Source organism: Notamacropus eugenii, chromosome 2, assembly GCF_028372415.1.
Source record: "Notamacropus eugenii isolate mMacEug1 chromosome 2, mMacEug1.pri_v2, whole genome shotgun sequence".
NCBI classification, from domain to species: domain Eukaryota; kingdom Metazoa; phylum Chordata; class Mammalia; order Diprotodontia; family Macropodidae; genus Notamacropus; species Notamacropus eugenii.
This window is the reverse complement of record NC_092873.1, coordinates 388,624,559-388,641,174: the sequence shown is the minus strand read 5'-3', so window position 1 is coordinate 388,641,174 and position 16,616 is coordinate 388,624,559. Positions and strand designations below refer to the sequence as shown.

At 38.5% G+C, this 16,616-nt stretch overlaps 1 protein-coding gene and 1 long non-coding RNA gene across 5 annotated transcripts in view; one reads left to right on the top strand and one right to left on the bottom strand.

Moving 5' to 3' along the window:
• The first annotated feature begins 106 nt into the window (after positions 1 to 106).
• On the top strand, positions 107 to 14,716 carry LOC140529069 (uncharacterized). 4 transcript variants are annotated; one of them, XR_011975406.1, is made up of 5 exons: positions 107 to 1,029; positions 2,005 to 2,124; positions 2,671 to 9,347; positions 9,449 to 9,517; positions 14,200 to 14,716. It is a non-coding gene; the product is annotated as an uncharacterized lncRNA (long non-coding RNA). The 4 variants fall into 4 exon arrangements; XR_011975405.1 differs by having other exon boundaries at positions 2,005 to 2,778; XR_011975407.1 differs by lacking the exons at positions 2,005 to 2,124; positions 2,671 to 9,347.
• The window catches only part of ABCB10 (ATP binding cassette subfamily B member 10), a 39,798-nt gene continuing 37,213 nt past the window's right edge, over positions 14,032 to 16,616 (bottom strand). The window contains exon 13 of the mRNA XM_072647473.1: positions 14,032 to 16,204. Within this exon, the coding sequence (XP_072503574.1) occupies positions 15,973 to 16,204 (232 nt within the window). The 3' untranslated portion in view covers positions 14,032 to 15,972. The remainder of the gene's footprint in view (positions 16,205 to 16,616) is intronic.

Sequence of the window (16,616 nt, the reverse complement as noted above, 5' to 3'; positions counted from 1 at the left end):
TAGGGATCCCAAACACGGGAGCTGAAAGGAACGCGGGCCGGTTGAAAACGAGGCGCGTTGCGATGACGTCACGACGCCCTCACCCGCCGGCGCTTTCCAGCTGCATGATTGGGTCTGGCGCGTGCGTTTGACGGGGGTGAGATCGGAAGTGGAACCGGAAATCCCGCCTCCTTCGTCCCGGAACTTGGGTCTGTCACGCTTGTTTTCTAGGCTGAAGAACTCGGTGGGTTTTAGACAAAAACCCTGAAGCTACCGCGTGGGGTTGGGATAGGGAACCTGCGGCCTGTGGCTTTCTAGGTCCTCAAGTGCGCCCCTTTGGCCTAATCCAGACTAGTGTGGTCACTATGAAGGACTCCAGGCTTTAGATTTGTGAGAAGCACGAGAGCAAGCGGCGCGTGGAGTTCAAGAAAGGCCCCGCGAGCCGCCAGTGTACGGAAAAGGCATCAAATCCTCATTTTTGAACTTGGAACCAGAAGATGCGAGTTCGAATCCTGCCTCTGATACTTAAGCAGTGTAGCCGTGGACAAGTCGCTTAGCCTCTGCCTCAGTTTCCTCCTCTATAAAGTGGGGATAAGACCAGCATCTTCCTCACGGCGTTGTGAGGGTAAAGAGACAACAGGAGAAGCCCTGAACGAGTAAAGCGCTCTGCAAACCTTCAAGCTACGTGTAAGCGCGGGCTGTTACTATCCCAGTCTTTCCGAGGCGGATGGAGAGATGCTGTGGAGACAGGACCAGGATCCTAGTGTAGACCGCTGCCTGTTATCAGTGACCTCTAGCAATGCCGAGACTCTTCCTGGGTCTCTTCGGTGTGACCTCTTTTGTCCCCTGGCCCTATACCACCCTGGTGCAGGTCCCCTCATCCCCGCACCTCTGCTGTCACGTCATTTCCTGACCCTGAAATCCTGTGGATTCTCTCCTTAGTTTATCTTGTTTGAACATAGTCTCCATTCTGCAGGAAACGCCTTGAAGGCAGGGAATATCGTTTGCCTTTCTGTGTATCCCTGCGCTTAACAAAGTGCCTGGCACACAGTAAGTGTTTAATAAATGCTCTCTAATTGGTTAATGAGGTCAAATAAAGAATTTTTTTTAGAGTTAAGAAGATAATGCATAGTGATTGAAAATGGGAGAAGATAATGGTGGAATAAAATCAAGGGCACAAGTAGAGGGTTCTAGCCTTGGCTAGGAAAGGGACATTGCTTCCTGTAAATATTGTAGTAAAAAAGGAAAAAATGGGAGATGAAGTTGAGGGCATTTGGGGTGCAGAATTGAGAAGAAAGGACTCACAATGGGATGGTTTTAGTCTTTTCAGCAATATAATATGTCAGGTTCTCTGGTTAGGGCAGAAGCAGGTGGTAGAGGGTAGTTTCAGGGGGAAAAGAAGTTTGAAATGGTTGCTCTGGGCATTTCAGTGGTCCATTAATGAACAAAAGTGTGTGGGATGGCTCAGGTCCCTACTTAAATCAATTACTCAGAGGCCTCTCCAAGTGATGACAGAAAGTTTATTTACTAGATTCTCGAGAATCAGGACAATCCTACACCAGTTCATCTGGAGTAGGAAAGACAATAACAAAGAAAAGGCAGTGATTTATATAGACCCTAACGCAAGTCCTTCCTCCCCCACTGACCATTATCCTCATTAGCTGAGAATATGATCTTACATTCTAGACACGAACTCTAACCAATCCCTTTTGAAATGAAGACATTGAGGAATTATGTAAGTTTTATCCAATCATTAAGACCCTAATACACTACACAGTTTTACATCCTTATATGGAACTATTCTATTCTAAAAATATTGTAACCTTGAGCCTCTAGGTCTTACTTCACCCCTGGGAGAAGAATTACAATCTGAGAAGTCTTCACTATCCCACTCAATCCCTCCTCTTATTTATTAACCTGAAGACTTCTCACAGATATTTCAACCAAAGTTCTGTAACATGATCTCACACTGTCTATTAATCTCCTCATCCCAATCAGGGTCATTCCTGTCTTTTGTCTCCACAGATGCCCATCCTTCCTTCTTTAGTGTCATCAACCAAATGGCTCCTTTGGTCTTCTCTTCTACTCTAGCAAGTTTTAGGAGAGAATTTCTAACTATTTTAGTAATAAGTGAAATCAAACAAGGTAAACAAATAGGAAGTAATATGATACCACTAATTGCTATGAGGCCAAACCACAGTAATCTCTTCCCACCAGCTCCCTTCAAACCAGGACCACCAAGACGTATTGAAAAGGGAGTTTCAAATTTGTACCAGAACGCGGGCAACTTTCCTGATATTCTTGGTGATCTTTCTCTGTCCTTCCATTATCATCAATTTTTAAGCAACATATAGATAAATTGAATTTCCCACAAACTCCCCCTTCTTCTGCAAGTAAATAATCTAAGATCAGTCTATGTTGCAGTACTGCTTCCCTAGTTTGTGTGGCTTGATCAGCCAATAAGTCCAAAGCCTTTGCTATTTGATTGGTTATAATTTCAACTACTGCTTGGAGTCTGATTAGTCTATTTAATAGATATATAGGGGTTCTATAACCCCAACTCCCTTCTTGAGCCCAAGTTGCAGGCCCATACTCTCTAATTATCCTCTCAGGAGGCCAAGTGTCACCCCACCCATTTGCATTTCCAGTCTGAGTGAGGGAGGTGTCAATGTTCCTCTTCCTTTTGGCTAGATCATCATATAGAGGGACTCCTAGATGCTGTTTCCCTGATTCAGGCAAGAAAAAGAATTTAGGTCTCACCAATCCAATGTAACAAACACCTCTCCAGTTTAGCAGAAGGTGAGTATAAGCTGTCTGTCCACATATCCAATAATGTCCTCTCAAAGCAGGATTTTCCTCTAGAAACAGTCTTACTCTATAATCCACAGCCAGAAAGTACTTCACATCATCCGGGCCTAATGGTCCCCCTTTCAGGATCTCTGACTTGCACTTCCATAGTTGTTGTTTCCTCTTCCATATACAATGTTGATAATTCTCCCCAGTTCTATTGATTACACTCCAGAAAGTATCAAACATCATCCTATGTGTTCCATTCTCCTGCTTCCATACCCATTCTCTATATTCTGTGTTATTCTTAGTACTATTCATATATATGCAACTCCACAAATAGTCATAGTCGTGACCCCCTTCACATTGTTTTCTGGGATCAGAGGGGTTGTAAAACTTATACCCGCAACTCCTGTGATATTCCCCTTTTGTTCTCTCCTCCTATGAAGAGGATGGGAAAAATAAATGGGTACAGGGAATCACCCTACCATCTGAGCAGGTAATACTGTTCTGATCCCATCTGTTTGCATACTGGGCACAATCAATACGAGCCAGGGTTTCTGGTCTTTGTGTGAATGTCCACTTACAATTACTTTCTCCCAACCATGTCTCCTGCAATTCGGGTCCTGTTTAATTTAAACAATGTTCACCCGGAACTGATTCGGACAAAAACCATTGGTGTTTCTCTTGGCTTATCCAGAATCTTGTTCTGTCATGTACTACAGATCTATTACTTAAAATCCAGACTGAACTCAGCAGTACTGCTACCCATGGCCATTGACTTAACCGCTGAGGTCCCCCACAAATCCAATAATCGGATACCTCAAAGGTTTCCACAATGGTCTGAATTAGGTCCAGGAAACTATTTTCAAGAGGGGGGGTTGATAACTGGGGCCTGATATCCCAGCAGTGGGAGCAGGATCATGCCCAAAAGGGACATTCCCAAGGTATTACATTTTGGTTGCATTGTTCCCAAGGTTTGTCAAGTCCACACAATCTTAATAGAAGAGTCCTGTTTAGATGTTGTGGTAAATGGCTTAGGACAATTGCTGAACAGAGAATCCTGTTAAGAACAAACAATAATAATCCTAGTATAGTTCCCCAAATAACAAAACTTATAATGAATTTATATATATGCCTCATTGGCTATCCCTTTCCAAATTCTGTGTGTTCTCACACATGCTTCAAACGGAGCTTTTAATACTGACAAAGTGTGTCTCCCAAGCATGAGGCTTGGGAGTTTAATAACTAATAGTAATAATTATAAATGACAGTAAACAACTTTAAAATTTTTAAATGCAATAACCTTCCATAATTTTGTTTACTGGCTTCCCAATCATGCTAAACATTTTCTGAATTGGGATGGGGGAATAGACAGTTCAAGGTTCAATCTTACCCATATTCCTCCCCTCCTCTTATTTATTCCTGTTTCCACACCTAAATCCAATCAATAAATACCTCTTCACATTCTTTCCCTTATGAATCCTTCCCTTCATCTGTCTCCCTTTTATATGAATATGGGAAGGAAGCAAAGTTGACTGACACATTAGCAAATTACAGGGGGCAGTCCCCTTGTCATAAGTACAGATACAGAGATTTAAATTAATGAACTGTCCATTTAGAGGTTCCATCTCATACAGCAGTCTGAGGAGAAATATCATCTTATGCAGTTTTCTGATCTGGATGCTCCTTCAAACAGTTGTCAGCACAGCATCTCAGCATCTTCTTTATCTTCTTGTAGAAATCCAGATGTCCACTCTCCTACAGAACTAAACTTAATACCATCTTACATTACCATTCCTATCATTCTTACAAAAATCAAAATTGAAACTTTGACAAATTGTCATTTAAAAATAAAATTCACATTAAAATGCAGCTTCTACATTTCACAGTAAGTCATTATTCATTCCCTCATTAGGAAGATGAGATTTCACTAAGGAGTCAATACTGGGCTCCAGTACTTATATAAATACAATAAATAATCATTCTTAACACAGTGCATATCACATCATAAAACAATTCCAACTTCTGATCATTTGATGCTTCTTTTAAAGCATTTGCAATATAGTCCACAAACCATTTTTCATTTAGCATTAACCAACTGAGACAAAATAATAACTATGCATGCTAGTCTCACAAGCCCTTGACCTAATCATCTCCACACTATTACTAAGAACTAAAGGACCCTAACTTATTATTGTTGGTCTCAAGTCCTAAACCTATTAGCTTAATTTTAGACTTAACCTCAGATGTTCCCCTACCAACAATCTATTATTTAATAGATCTGGTATTATTACTTACAAAACTTCTGATTTTAGGAATTTGCCACTAAGAGTAGGGACATTGCAGGGAAACAACATCTCCCTCACTTCATGTCAATTCCAGGCAGGAGTAGATTGTCAACTGGCGTTCAGCCAGGCTTCAAGTCTGCCAGGTGTCAGTGGGGAAATTGAGTGAGGAGAATCCTACTTCAGCTCAGGCTGAACAGCCGCTCTCCCGACCTTCCCATGAGATCACCTTTTTTCAGTTCATACCAGCATCTCACAGGCTTACTGGCATCATGGATCAGTGGCTCAGACCACCTCTCTTGCTATCCACACCTGGAGTTAGACTCAGAAGAACAGTCAGTTAATAGTCTCACAAAAATCTTAAAATAGCAAGCTCCAATAATCAGTTTCAAACATGACTAATTTCACATTGGCCAAGGAACATCTTTTGAAGCAAGTCTTAAGTAGCTTACATGCCTTTCTATACATGTTCTAGTTCCTGATTGAATAACAATCATAAGTCATTGCTCTAATAGATTTATATCTGTTTCCCAAACTACTTTATCCCTTTCTAACCCTACTCAGTCTAAAAAAATGAGCTACACATGTGATAAGTTCAAACACTAATTTGAATTTTTATGTTCATGTAATGAATTCAAATCAAAACAATCATTTAACTTTCAATGCCAAATATTACTAGAGGCTAACTACCTCTAAGAAAATTAGACTGAAATTCTTTTCCCCAAACTGAGTATGTCTCTGATTTAGTCTCAGTAATTAATTCAGTTAATTGTTTTAATACTAATTGCTTTTACATCATTTTGTAACATGTAAAGCTCTCATTCCAAGTTGGGACCTTTGTCCATTACCCCAAAAGAGTTTTAGTCCCATTTGTCTAAAGGCCCTGGAAAACCTCACCTTGAAAACTCCTTGGTTTTTTCCACGTGAACCGGCTCTCCTAAGGTCCACTCTTATCACTATGCCCAAGTCTATTCTACTTCCCACTCTTAATTCTATCAGTCCAAATCTTCAGTTTACTGGCCACTCCCATCAAGACCATTCCTGGAGCTCCCAGACCACCTGGGGCCACCACCACCCCTTTTTTTTTTGTAAGGGATTCCTTTCCCTGAATTCTTCTGTAAATAAAATACAATTACAGTTAACTTTAAATCCCAATCTTGTTCTATGGAACAATGATACAATATCTATTTATTCCCATTAGATTTAGAAAGAATGTTCCCAGGGATTTTATTTACCTCTTAGATCTTAAATTTGCCCTAAAGAGCCAATCACTGAAGATCATTTCTTATACATTTTCAAATTCTCACCAAAGCAAGTTCTATATACAATTTCCTCAGCTGCTGGGGCTGTACTTGTTACTAGCCTGAGGACTGCTTCTTTTCCCACATATACACACAGTGTACCAGCTTTAGGTTTTAACATTAGAATTATAAATGGCAAACATAATTTTCATAAGTGATAACAAATTGTTTTAGCCATGAACCCGAACAATAAATTTCAGATGACATCAATTGCATTTTCATATCCTATTAGAGAAACTAAATTCTTCCTACTTTTGTAACTTACAAATACAAATTGGATACGTAAGCCTTCCAAAAACCCATACAAAAGATTTTACAAAGTATTTCTTAATACAACAAATATTTCCTCTCTTACGAACAGTTTACAATTTATCACAATCCCCTTGAAACTAATTGACAGAAATCACAAGAAAAGACCTAAACCCAAAGCCTTTTCACATTTGCCCATAAACTTTCTTTTACAAACATAACTTTAGAGTAAATGCTTGATTCATGGCAAAAACAATTTTAGCTAAAATTTCCTTTTCAACAGCAGAAATAAACTTTTAACATAATACATCCTCAGATGGAACAGACTTGAAAATCACATACACATACACACACACACACATATGTACATTTTTAAAGCATTCTCATTTTCTTAATAAGAATGCTACAACAAGGAAACTCTTACAAAAAAATTCATAACAGCTTTTTTTAACCAATTCATTAATTAACTTAACAATGCAATTTCTAATACACTATTTAGATGAATTACCTAAAAATTTAAACTTATTTAAGTTTACTTAAAACTTAAAGTAAGCCATTAACCTATTCAACTCCTTTTTTTATATAACAAATATGTTTCAAATTATCAAATTTCTATCACATCTTTTTAAAACCCCAATCTATATATAATAAATTACAAAATTTAAAATTGTGTAACAGTTACATTAGATTAATGTTGCATCTAACAAATACCTATCCTTTTGTTACTGGATCTAACATTTTTGGCAGAAATGCCACTTGGTGTCTCTGCCCTCCTCTTATTTGTGCCAGGATTCCCAAGGCCACCCCCTTCTGGCCCTCCCACTTTGCAAAGAAAAAGAAAAACCTAAACATTTTTTTTTTTTACTTTAAATACATTGTCTGGCATCAAATATATTGATCTAATTAAACCTAAATTCAAAACTCTCAGCTTTGAGTTGCTTACTTGAGATTTTTTTACTTTCTAATCTTCTGCGTACTTCCACCAAACTTTAATAAATTCTAACCTACCTTAAACATTAAATTAAGAATGACACATTTCACCTATTCACAATTCCAAATACGACCAGAATGAATTCAATTAACTTTCTGTTATTTCCCATTACACTAAAATCTTCTTTTGGGTGAGGCAGGAAATGGTTAAATGGTTGCTAGCATGCCTCTTAGGTCTGAGGGAAAAAGATAATTTCCCTCCCTCCCTTTTGTACTTCTTTCAAGTCTTCTGATTACACAGTACCCGTGCTCCTCTCATCGTCTCTACCTACTTAAATTCTCTTGCCTTTTCCTCAAGCCACTTTGAAACTGCACATAACTTATTTCTTTCTACTCCTAACCTGACACTTCTCCTACATTCTTTTACTTGCTGTTACCAACCATATAAACTGAACAGTAAAATAATATATTTTTTTTCCTTTCTCTCCCTCCTTGTCCTTCCGCCCCTCTGAAACTAATCTGGAGGGGTTGAAGAAGGGGAGTAACAGGAATTTCAAGGACAGTTCAGCTCAGCCTTTCTGCTCCTGCTGGCTGGCTGGCTAAATTTACAACCTTATCAGATAAAAACAGAGACACACAGACTTTCATTCACACAGAAATACCAACACAACATATACAGACAAAACGTTTAACAGAATAGAATAGTACATATAGGTTTAAATTTTTGGCAAACCCAGTCCTCGGAGGAACCATATTTGGGCCAAATTGTGCCTCCTCCTCCGATGTCTTTTCACCCCATATGAAACAACAATACGTAATCATCTTCTTCTACATTCCTTTCTCTATAATTTGGTAATTCATGCCAATTTTGTAATCGGTTTCCCAAGGGACTATTTACTGGTATTTCTTCCTGACTCCACTCTGAAGCTCGATTCTTGGACTGCTTCTGTCTCATTTTGCAGGAGGGTTGTCACCAACACCTCCAAGTCTAAGACTCAACGAATTATGCTAGCTCCCCTGCTAGCTCTCTTGCTGGCTCTCCTGCTAGCTTCCTTGCTAGCTCTCCTGCCAGCTCTCAAATGGGGGTCGCCCACCCACCAGCAGTCACCCGGCAAACGTTTTTGGGGGGGCCCTTCACCCTGGGGTCCTGCAGTCCACTAATTTGGTTGGGAGTCATCACCTTCTCCCCAAGTCTATCTAAGACTCAATGAATTGACCCCCAGACTCTCCCCCGCGCTTACCGCTGGGTCGTATACGCGTACAAGTTGCAAACTTCAACTGCAAACTTCAACACCAACCGGTTGGCATTTTCACACACTTTGCAGCTTCGGAGTCTTTGGAGTCCTTATCTCTGTTCTTTCTGTCCTCACTGAGTTTCTCTGCTTCAGGTCGTTACTTTGCAGAGAGGGAGGCCCGGCAGCCCGTTTCAAGGACCATGGGGGAATCTCCCCACAGGCGCCCAGTCTTTGAACTGAGCTGCCAGCTGTCTCTCTGAAAAGCCACAGATCCCGGTACGAGTGCCCCCAAACTGTGTGGGATGGCTCAGATCCCTACTTAAATCAATTACTCAGAGGCCTCTCCAAGTGATGACAGAAAGTTTATTTACTAGATTCTCGAGAATCGGGACAATCCTACACCAGTTCATCTGGAGTAGGAAAGACAAACACAAAGAAAAGGCAGTGATTTATACAGACCCTAACGCAAGTCGCTCCTCCCCCACTGACCATTATCCTCATTAGCTGAGAATATGATCTTACATTCTAGACACGAACTCTAACCAATCCCTTTTGAAATGAAGACATCAAGGAATTATGTAAGTTTTATCCAATCATTAAGACCCTAATACACTACACAGTTTTATATCCTTATATGGAACTATTCTATTCTAAAAATATTGTAACCTTGAGCCTCTAGGTCTTACTTCACCCCTGGGAGAAGAATTACAATCTGAGAAGTCTTCACTAAACCTATCCCACTCAAAAGGTAACTCGATTCCTGTGCAGCAATGAGAATAACATGTAACATAAATTTGTAGTGAATCCAGTCTATAGGTTTGTGTGATTATCTCCGAAGGTGTTCAATAGTACTCTGTTAGGAATTGGATATGGATGGGGGTAACCCTAGAATGAAGTCTGAAAAAGGATGAACAGTGATGTGGAAGAGGTTCAAGGATAGTAGAAAGCTGAATGGATTAATAACTTTAACATCAAGATAATAAAGAAAATGAATCCAGGCCAATGGTGGCCTGGATTAGGAGAGGAGGGAGGGGTGAGGTGCTTGGGGGTAAGCAGGAGGACAAATAATAGGTTGAGGAGTGAAGTGAAAGAAGAAATAGGAGAGGTTATCATCTTGTTTTTTAATTCAGAGATCCCACTGCTAGACATTTATGGCAAGACAGAAAGGTTCCACATGGACCAGAATGTTCCTAACAGCACTTTTTGTGATATAGCAAAGAACAGGAAATAAAGTAAATACCCACCCATTGGGAAATGGCTAGATAAATTGTGTGGCATATGAAAATAAGGCAATATTAATGTGCCATAAGAAGGGATGAATATGAAAAATTAAGAGAAGCACTGGAAGACTTACATGACTGATCAGAACAAAGTAAGGAGAACTAGGAAAACATACACAATGAGTACAAAAATATAAATAAGGAGCACAACAAAAGACGTTGAACTTTGTGCAAGTATAACCCTAAAGAAGAGATTTTTTTGAAAAATGAAGATGAATGAGGGGGTCTATGTATGCAGAACATTGCATATGCTGTTAGTTAATCTTGTTGGACTGCTTTCTCTCCCTCTCTTTTTTTTAATTCTTTGTTACAAGGGATGAGTTGCTAGATAGAAGAGGAAAGGAAATATCTAAAAATGAAAGCAATGTAAAAACAAAGTACAGCAATGAAAGTTAAATTTTTAAAAATCTATAGTTTAAGAGAATTTTCAGAGTTTGGGATCATAGAGTTTGAATAGTTAGAGGTGGTGATGGAGAGATCAAGGGTATGACCATCCCTGTGTGAGATCAAGACATCGTGAAGGCACTAGGTCATGGTAGTTAGAATTAATTAACAAAAAGGACAAGGTGTTGGAGGAGACATCAGATGTATATTGAAGTCCACAAGTATGAGGAAAAGCTAGAGTGAAGGGGGTATACTGGCCCTACGTGCCTGGAGATTAACAAGGATCTGGCTGGAGCTGTGTAGTTCAAAGGAGCGAAGTATAAGAGGTTGCTGGGCCATGGCATCATAGTCTAAAAGTAGCTATGGAGGAGCTTTATTCCAGGATTAGAGGGGTGTTAGGAGGGAAGGAGGCATGAAATAAGCTGTGATCAGGATTGGAAAATGGTAGCCAGAGATAATATCTTTGGGGAGAAGCCAAGCTTCTAGGGTTTAAGGTAAATCTACAAGAATGGGATTCTGGAGAGCAAAATGGAAGGGGAAGGTTGAGTGGGAAAGGGACAGGGAAGAGAGAAAGTTGAGGTGGCTGGCAATGAAAAGAGAGAGCTTTCAGAGAAATTTTTGCCTAGGTAGCCTTCTTAAAGAGATTTAGAGAAGAGAAAGGTTGGTAGCAATAAAACAATAGACTTATTATGTTTTTCCCAGTGAGCAATGACAGCTCTGCCTCAATCCCTGGTTTGATAGCCAACCAACATTTTTTTAAGCACTTTCTGTTTGCCAGGCAAGTTCTGAGGATATAAAGAAAAAAGCATAAACAGTCCGTATCCTCAAAGAACTCACCTTCTAATGGGGGAGACAAGAAATAGCAATGTTCATATATACAGAATGAATTAGAGACAATCCCAGAGGGAAGATACCAGCCTTAAGTAGGACCAGGAAAAGCTTCTTACATAAAGTGTGATTTTAGCTGAGACTTGAAAGAAGTCAGGAGGGCAAGGTAAGGAGGGAGAGCTTCGTAGGCATGGGGAACAACTGGCAAAAATGAAGAGCTGAGAAATGGAGGGTTCTCATGCACAAAACAGCACAGACTGGTGCCACTGGACTGTAGAAGTGTATGGTGGAAGAAGATTGGAAAGGTAGGAAGGGACAAGGTTGTGAAAGGCTTTAAAAGCCTAAGGATTTTGTATTTCATCTTAGAGGTAATAAAGAGCCACTGGAGCTTACTTTGGGGACAGCTGATTTGTTCTGATCTGCTATCCCAGCCAGGAGGCCGAAAGATGGGGAAGTATGTGTTCAGAGGCCAGAGCTGAGTCTGACACTGTGGGTCAAGGCTTAATAACTTAATTTAAGTAGTTTAATAGACTACCCAGTTTATTGTACAGATTGACTAATGGGAAACCTTTTCATTAACGGGAGAATTAAAAACAACTCAGCTTATGTAGACCATTTTAACAAGGACTGGGACACTTGTATTAGTTTCTCAACTCATTTTGAATAGCTAAACCATAAATCCTTCCTCTTCCAGATGTATTATTCTATTAAAAGTACATCAAATCAAGTTATCTTCACTCTTCAGTTTAAGGAGGGAAACAGGACTGACATCACATTTCCCATCTGGCTGCACTCATTTTGGACTTCTTTGGCTTCTCCACCATACTCCCTCCCCCACCCCCACCCCTTTCAGCTTTCTTTTGTGTGTTCAGTCTTCCCCCATTAGATTGTAAATTCCTTGATGGCAGGGGCACTCTTTTTTGTAGTTACATCAGAAGTTCGTAGTGAAGTACCTGGAACGTAGTAGGTTAATAAATGTTTGATTGTTGTCAGGATCCCCATGCCAAGACCACCTGTCTCTTTTTGCTATTAGGAGACACCCTGTTTTCTAGAGCTAAGGCCCAGCAAGCAAGTTGTGCCTTGAGCTTGGCATAACCAAAATCCTTGGTGCTCTTTCACCCTCTGGATGAACTCTGCTACAGCAAAATCTCAGAATTGTTTCTGCACCAGCCACAGGTGGTCCCTGAGCTTGGTCTGCAGGAAGTATGTTCCTGTCATGAAGCTCTTTTATGAATGAACCTTGTCTCATTAAAAATAAAATTAAGGGGTAAGAGAGGAGGATATTGGGAGGAGAAAGGGAGACATGGAATATGGCAAATTATCTCTAATAAAAGAGGCAAGAGAAAGCTTTTTCAATGGTGGGGAAGAAAGGGAAGGTGAGAGGGAAAAAGTGAACCTCACTCTCATCACATTTGGCTTAAAGAGGGAATAACATGTACACTCAATTTGGTATGACAATTTGTCTTACACTATAAGAAAGTAGGGGAGAAAGGGATGAGTGGGGCATGGGGGGGATGATAGAAGGGAGGACAAATGGGAGGAGGGAATAATTAGAAGTAAACACTTTAGGGAGAGACAAGGTCAAAAGAGAGAATAGAATAAATGGGGGTCAGGATAGGATGAAGGGAAATATAGTCAGTCTTTCACAACATGACTAATTTTGCAAAACTACACATATATAGCCTATATTGAATTGCTTGCCTTCTCAGTGGGCATGGGTGGGGAGGGGGGAAGGGAGAGAAGTTAGAATTCAAAGTTTTAGGAACAAATGTTGAGAATTATTCTTGCATGCAACTGGGAAATAAGAAATACAGGTAATGGGGTATAGAAATCTATATTGCCCTACAAGAAAAGAGAGAAGATAGGGATAAGGGAAGGGAGGGGTGTGATAAAAGGGAAGGCAAATTGGGGGAAGGGATTATCAGAATGCACAGTGTTTTGGGGTGAGGGGAGGGGAGAGATGGGGAGAAAATTTGGAACTCAAAATCTTATGGAAATGAATGTTGAAAACTAAAAATAAATTAATTAAAATTAAAAAAAAAATTTGCCTCATTGTCACGGCTACATCCCACAGCATAGCCACTGCTATATGTATCAAGGTTTGGTCTCACTAAAGCAGGTCTCCTCCAAGAGGAGGCCCCAACATGTCTAGTTTCCCTCCTCCATTGAAACTAAGAAAGCTTTTTGCTCGTGACCACTGTTAGCTTTTGTTCTTATTTTATTTTTCAGAGTTAACTGTGGTTGTGAAAACCTGTGTGAGTTCCGTGATATTTTCAGAGATAATAGTGGTAGCATAGCTGCTGTGGCTCTTTGGTTACTTGGTTTGTCAGAGGTAGCAGTTGGGGCATTACTTCTGTAAACTCTCTGGTATTTTATTTTTCAGTCAGAAATGGTGCATAACCTCCGACTCTGGTCATCTGTTTTCAGAATTGACACTACTGACTTCAAAAGTTGTCAGAATCTGTAAATGGATCTACTGTCATGGCAATCATATTACCCTACATATTTATTCCAGGTATCTAGAAAGATACTGTACATGATTTGTGAAAACAAAAGATATTAATAAAATCTGTTTTTAAAGGAAAAATAATAATCTACACAATGAAGTACCAGAGGAGGAGTGCTTTTCTGACAGGAAACTGAAAAAAATTGCTATTTATTTTTTTTCAAGTTTATATTGCAAGGTTTGTTTTTGTTTTTATGCTTAAATCTGCATAGCTGAATGTCTAGTTGCTGCCCCAATGTCCACTTAGATAAGAAATGACACTAATTAATAGTTATAAATTTTAATCCATGATATAAAAGTTCACAGAAAAAAACTGAATAGGGCAATACTAGAAAATACAGTGATCACATTTGGAAATATCTCTGTGGCATAAGGAGATTTAGTTTTTTAAATTAGCTTTTTAATTGTGCTTAATTTTTTTTTCTTTTGCAGGACCAAAGTAGTAACATATAAAATAAAGAATACAGGTAAATCTTGTTAAAGTGATTGTCACAGACATAGTTTTTTTTTTGCCAATTCAGAATATATGGCAATTTATTAATAAATTTGCATATGTGAAAATGAAATGTAGTATTTGATGCTTCTGTTTCTTCCTCTCTCTCTCTCTCGCAGATGCAGCCTTCCAGTGCAATCAGAAAAATCATGAAGACATAGCACATGGGAAAACTTTCACTTTAAAGAAAATCACTTCCTAGTTATCACCAACTTAAAATCAGTATAAAAAGCATATGTTTTGAGGCAACATGAAAATTAATAGTACAGATAAGAAAAATAAGTCCAATGGTTTTCAGGACTTGTTTTTAGGACTTTGAGATATAAGATATCTCTATGCATGAAAGAAAAATAGGTTTAAGTTTTACATCCAACACAGTAATTAGTTTTTAACTGTAATTATTTTTGCCTTGTAAAACAAAAGACACTAACAATAAAAGATCTCCAAATATTTCAAGATTGAAAATCTCACTCTCTCGGCCTTAAATTCAAGGAAATTTAATGAATATATACAAAGTTGAAAATTTTGGTTTTCCTGAGATATTACCCAGTTTTTAGGTTATTCACCAAGGCCTCAACATATGTGTAAGTAAAATTCATTGGAGGATATCAAGTGGAGAACTGGTAGCTAGATGACAGCTCGTTTCTTATTTTCTGAAGCATTCATATTCACACATACATATATTAAGTAAAAATATACAGAATGAGTCTCTCCTATTTTGAAGCTCTCAGGATAGCACAAAGTTGTTAAAAACAAATATCACCTCTTCAGTTCTGCCCCATGGTCTTCCAAATAAATTCACAAACCCTTCAAACCAAAGAAGAAACTTACTGTCTGCCCATTTTAAGTTTCTAATTTTATATATAATTCTTAAAACTATGTAGCAAGGCTTAGCACATACAGTTAATACAATGACCACAGTAATGAAAAAGGGAAACAATATTGAAAGATAACAAAACTCTGATCAATACAAATACTTCCATAACTTCAAAGGAATTACAGTGGAGTCTGCCTTCTGCAAAGGCTGCCTTTAACATCTTTGTAAAAAAAAAGGGGGGAGGGGGAGATTATAGGTTAAAAAAAAAAAAAAAGAGGCACATTTTATTAGTCATGGCCCATGTATTGATTTGTTTTGCTTAAGTGTACATTCTTACAAGGGAGGGAGTCTACCGAAGACCAAGAGCAATCACTAAGAGTGAACAGTTGTATAAAAAGGAAAGAAAGAGAATCAATAAAATGTTTCTAAAAGGACTGCATTCTTACTTTATGTAGCTGTCTTAAGAAAGCAACTGGGCCATGAAGCAAGCAGAATGTTAAACTGACCTATAGTAATCAGGCTTTTAAATTTAATTTCCCTTTTAAAAATTGTCATTTGACAATGTTTCCAATGTATATAACAAGAGGCAAAAGAAAATGATATGTCACACTATATTCTAGTATATATCAAGACAAAGAAATTATATAAAACCTTAAAATAATTTTGGTGATTTAGACATTTAGAAAGTTACAATAATAATTAAAACTCTGAATAAAAAGGTTTTGAACACAGTTGTTTCAAAACAGTATTTTGTACACTTTGCAAAAATATATATTTCAAATAACTTGAAGCTTAAATTATAGATTTTATACCTATCCTCCAAGCTTTTTTTTCCCCTGTCTGTGGCTTTGTTTTAAAGTCTCTGGCATAGATTTATGGCATATTGTACATTTCATTATCCTGAAATAAAGCTTTGCTTTTTCATTAATTTTTTATATAGTCCATCTGGATTTGAAAGAAGTTCTTCATGTGTTCCATATTCAGTAATTTTTCCTTGATCAAGAACAGCAACCATATTAGCATTTTTAATGGTAGACAGACGATGGGCAATAATCAATACTGTCCTTCCTTCCATTAATCGATCTAGTGCTTCTTGTACAAGATACTCATTTTCAGCATCCAGTGCACTTTCAGAGGGAAAAAAAGACAAAGAGAGCAAAATGTTATTCATAAAATTTAGGCGACAGTGTATATTATATATGGTATTTATTATGAAGTACTACTCTTTCACTAGTGCTGAATTTTTGTGACACCCAAAATTGCTTCATGGTTTTTGAGTGAAGCATGTTATAAATAAAAAAATAGTCTTGACTACCTCCTTACCTTTCTTGAAAGGACTGGTAAATAAAAGCATTCTGCAGTACAATGTAATAGGGAAAGGACATGGAATACTGATCCAGGAGACCAGGGTTAAAACCACTGAATTAAAACTTAGCTGAGTGATTTTGGGCAAACCACTCCAGTTCTCAGTTCAACTATCTGAAAACTGATGCTAACACATATTACCTACCGCAAAAAGTTGGGAGGAAAGTGCTAGCT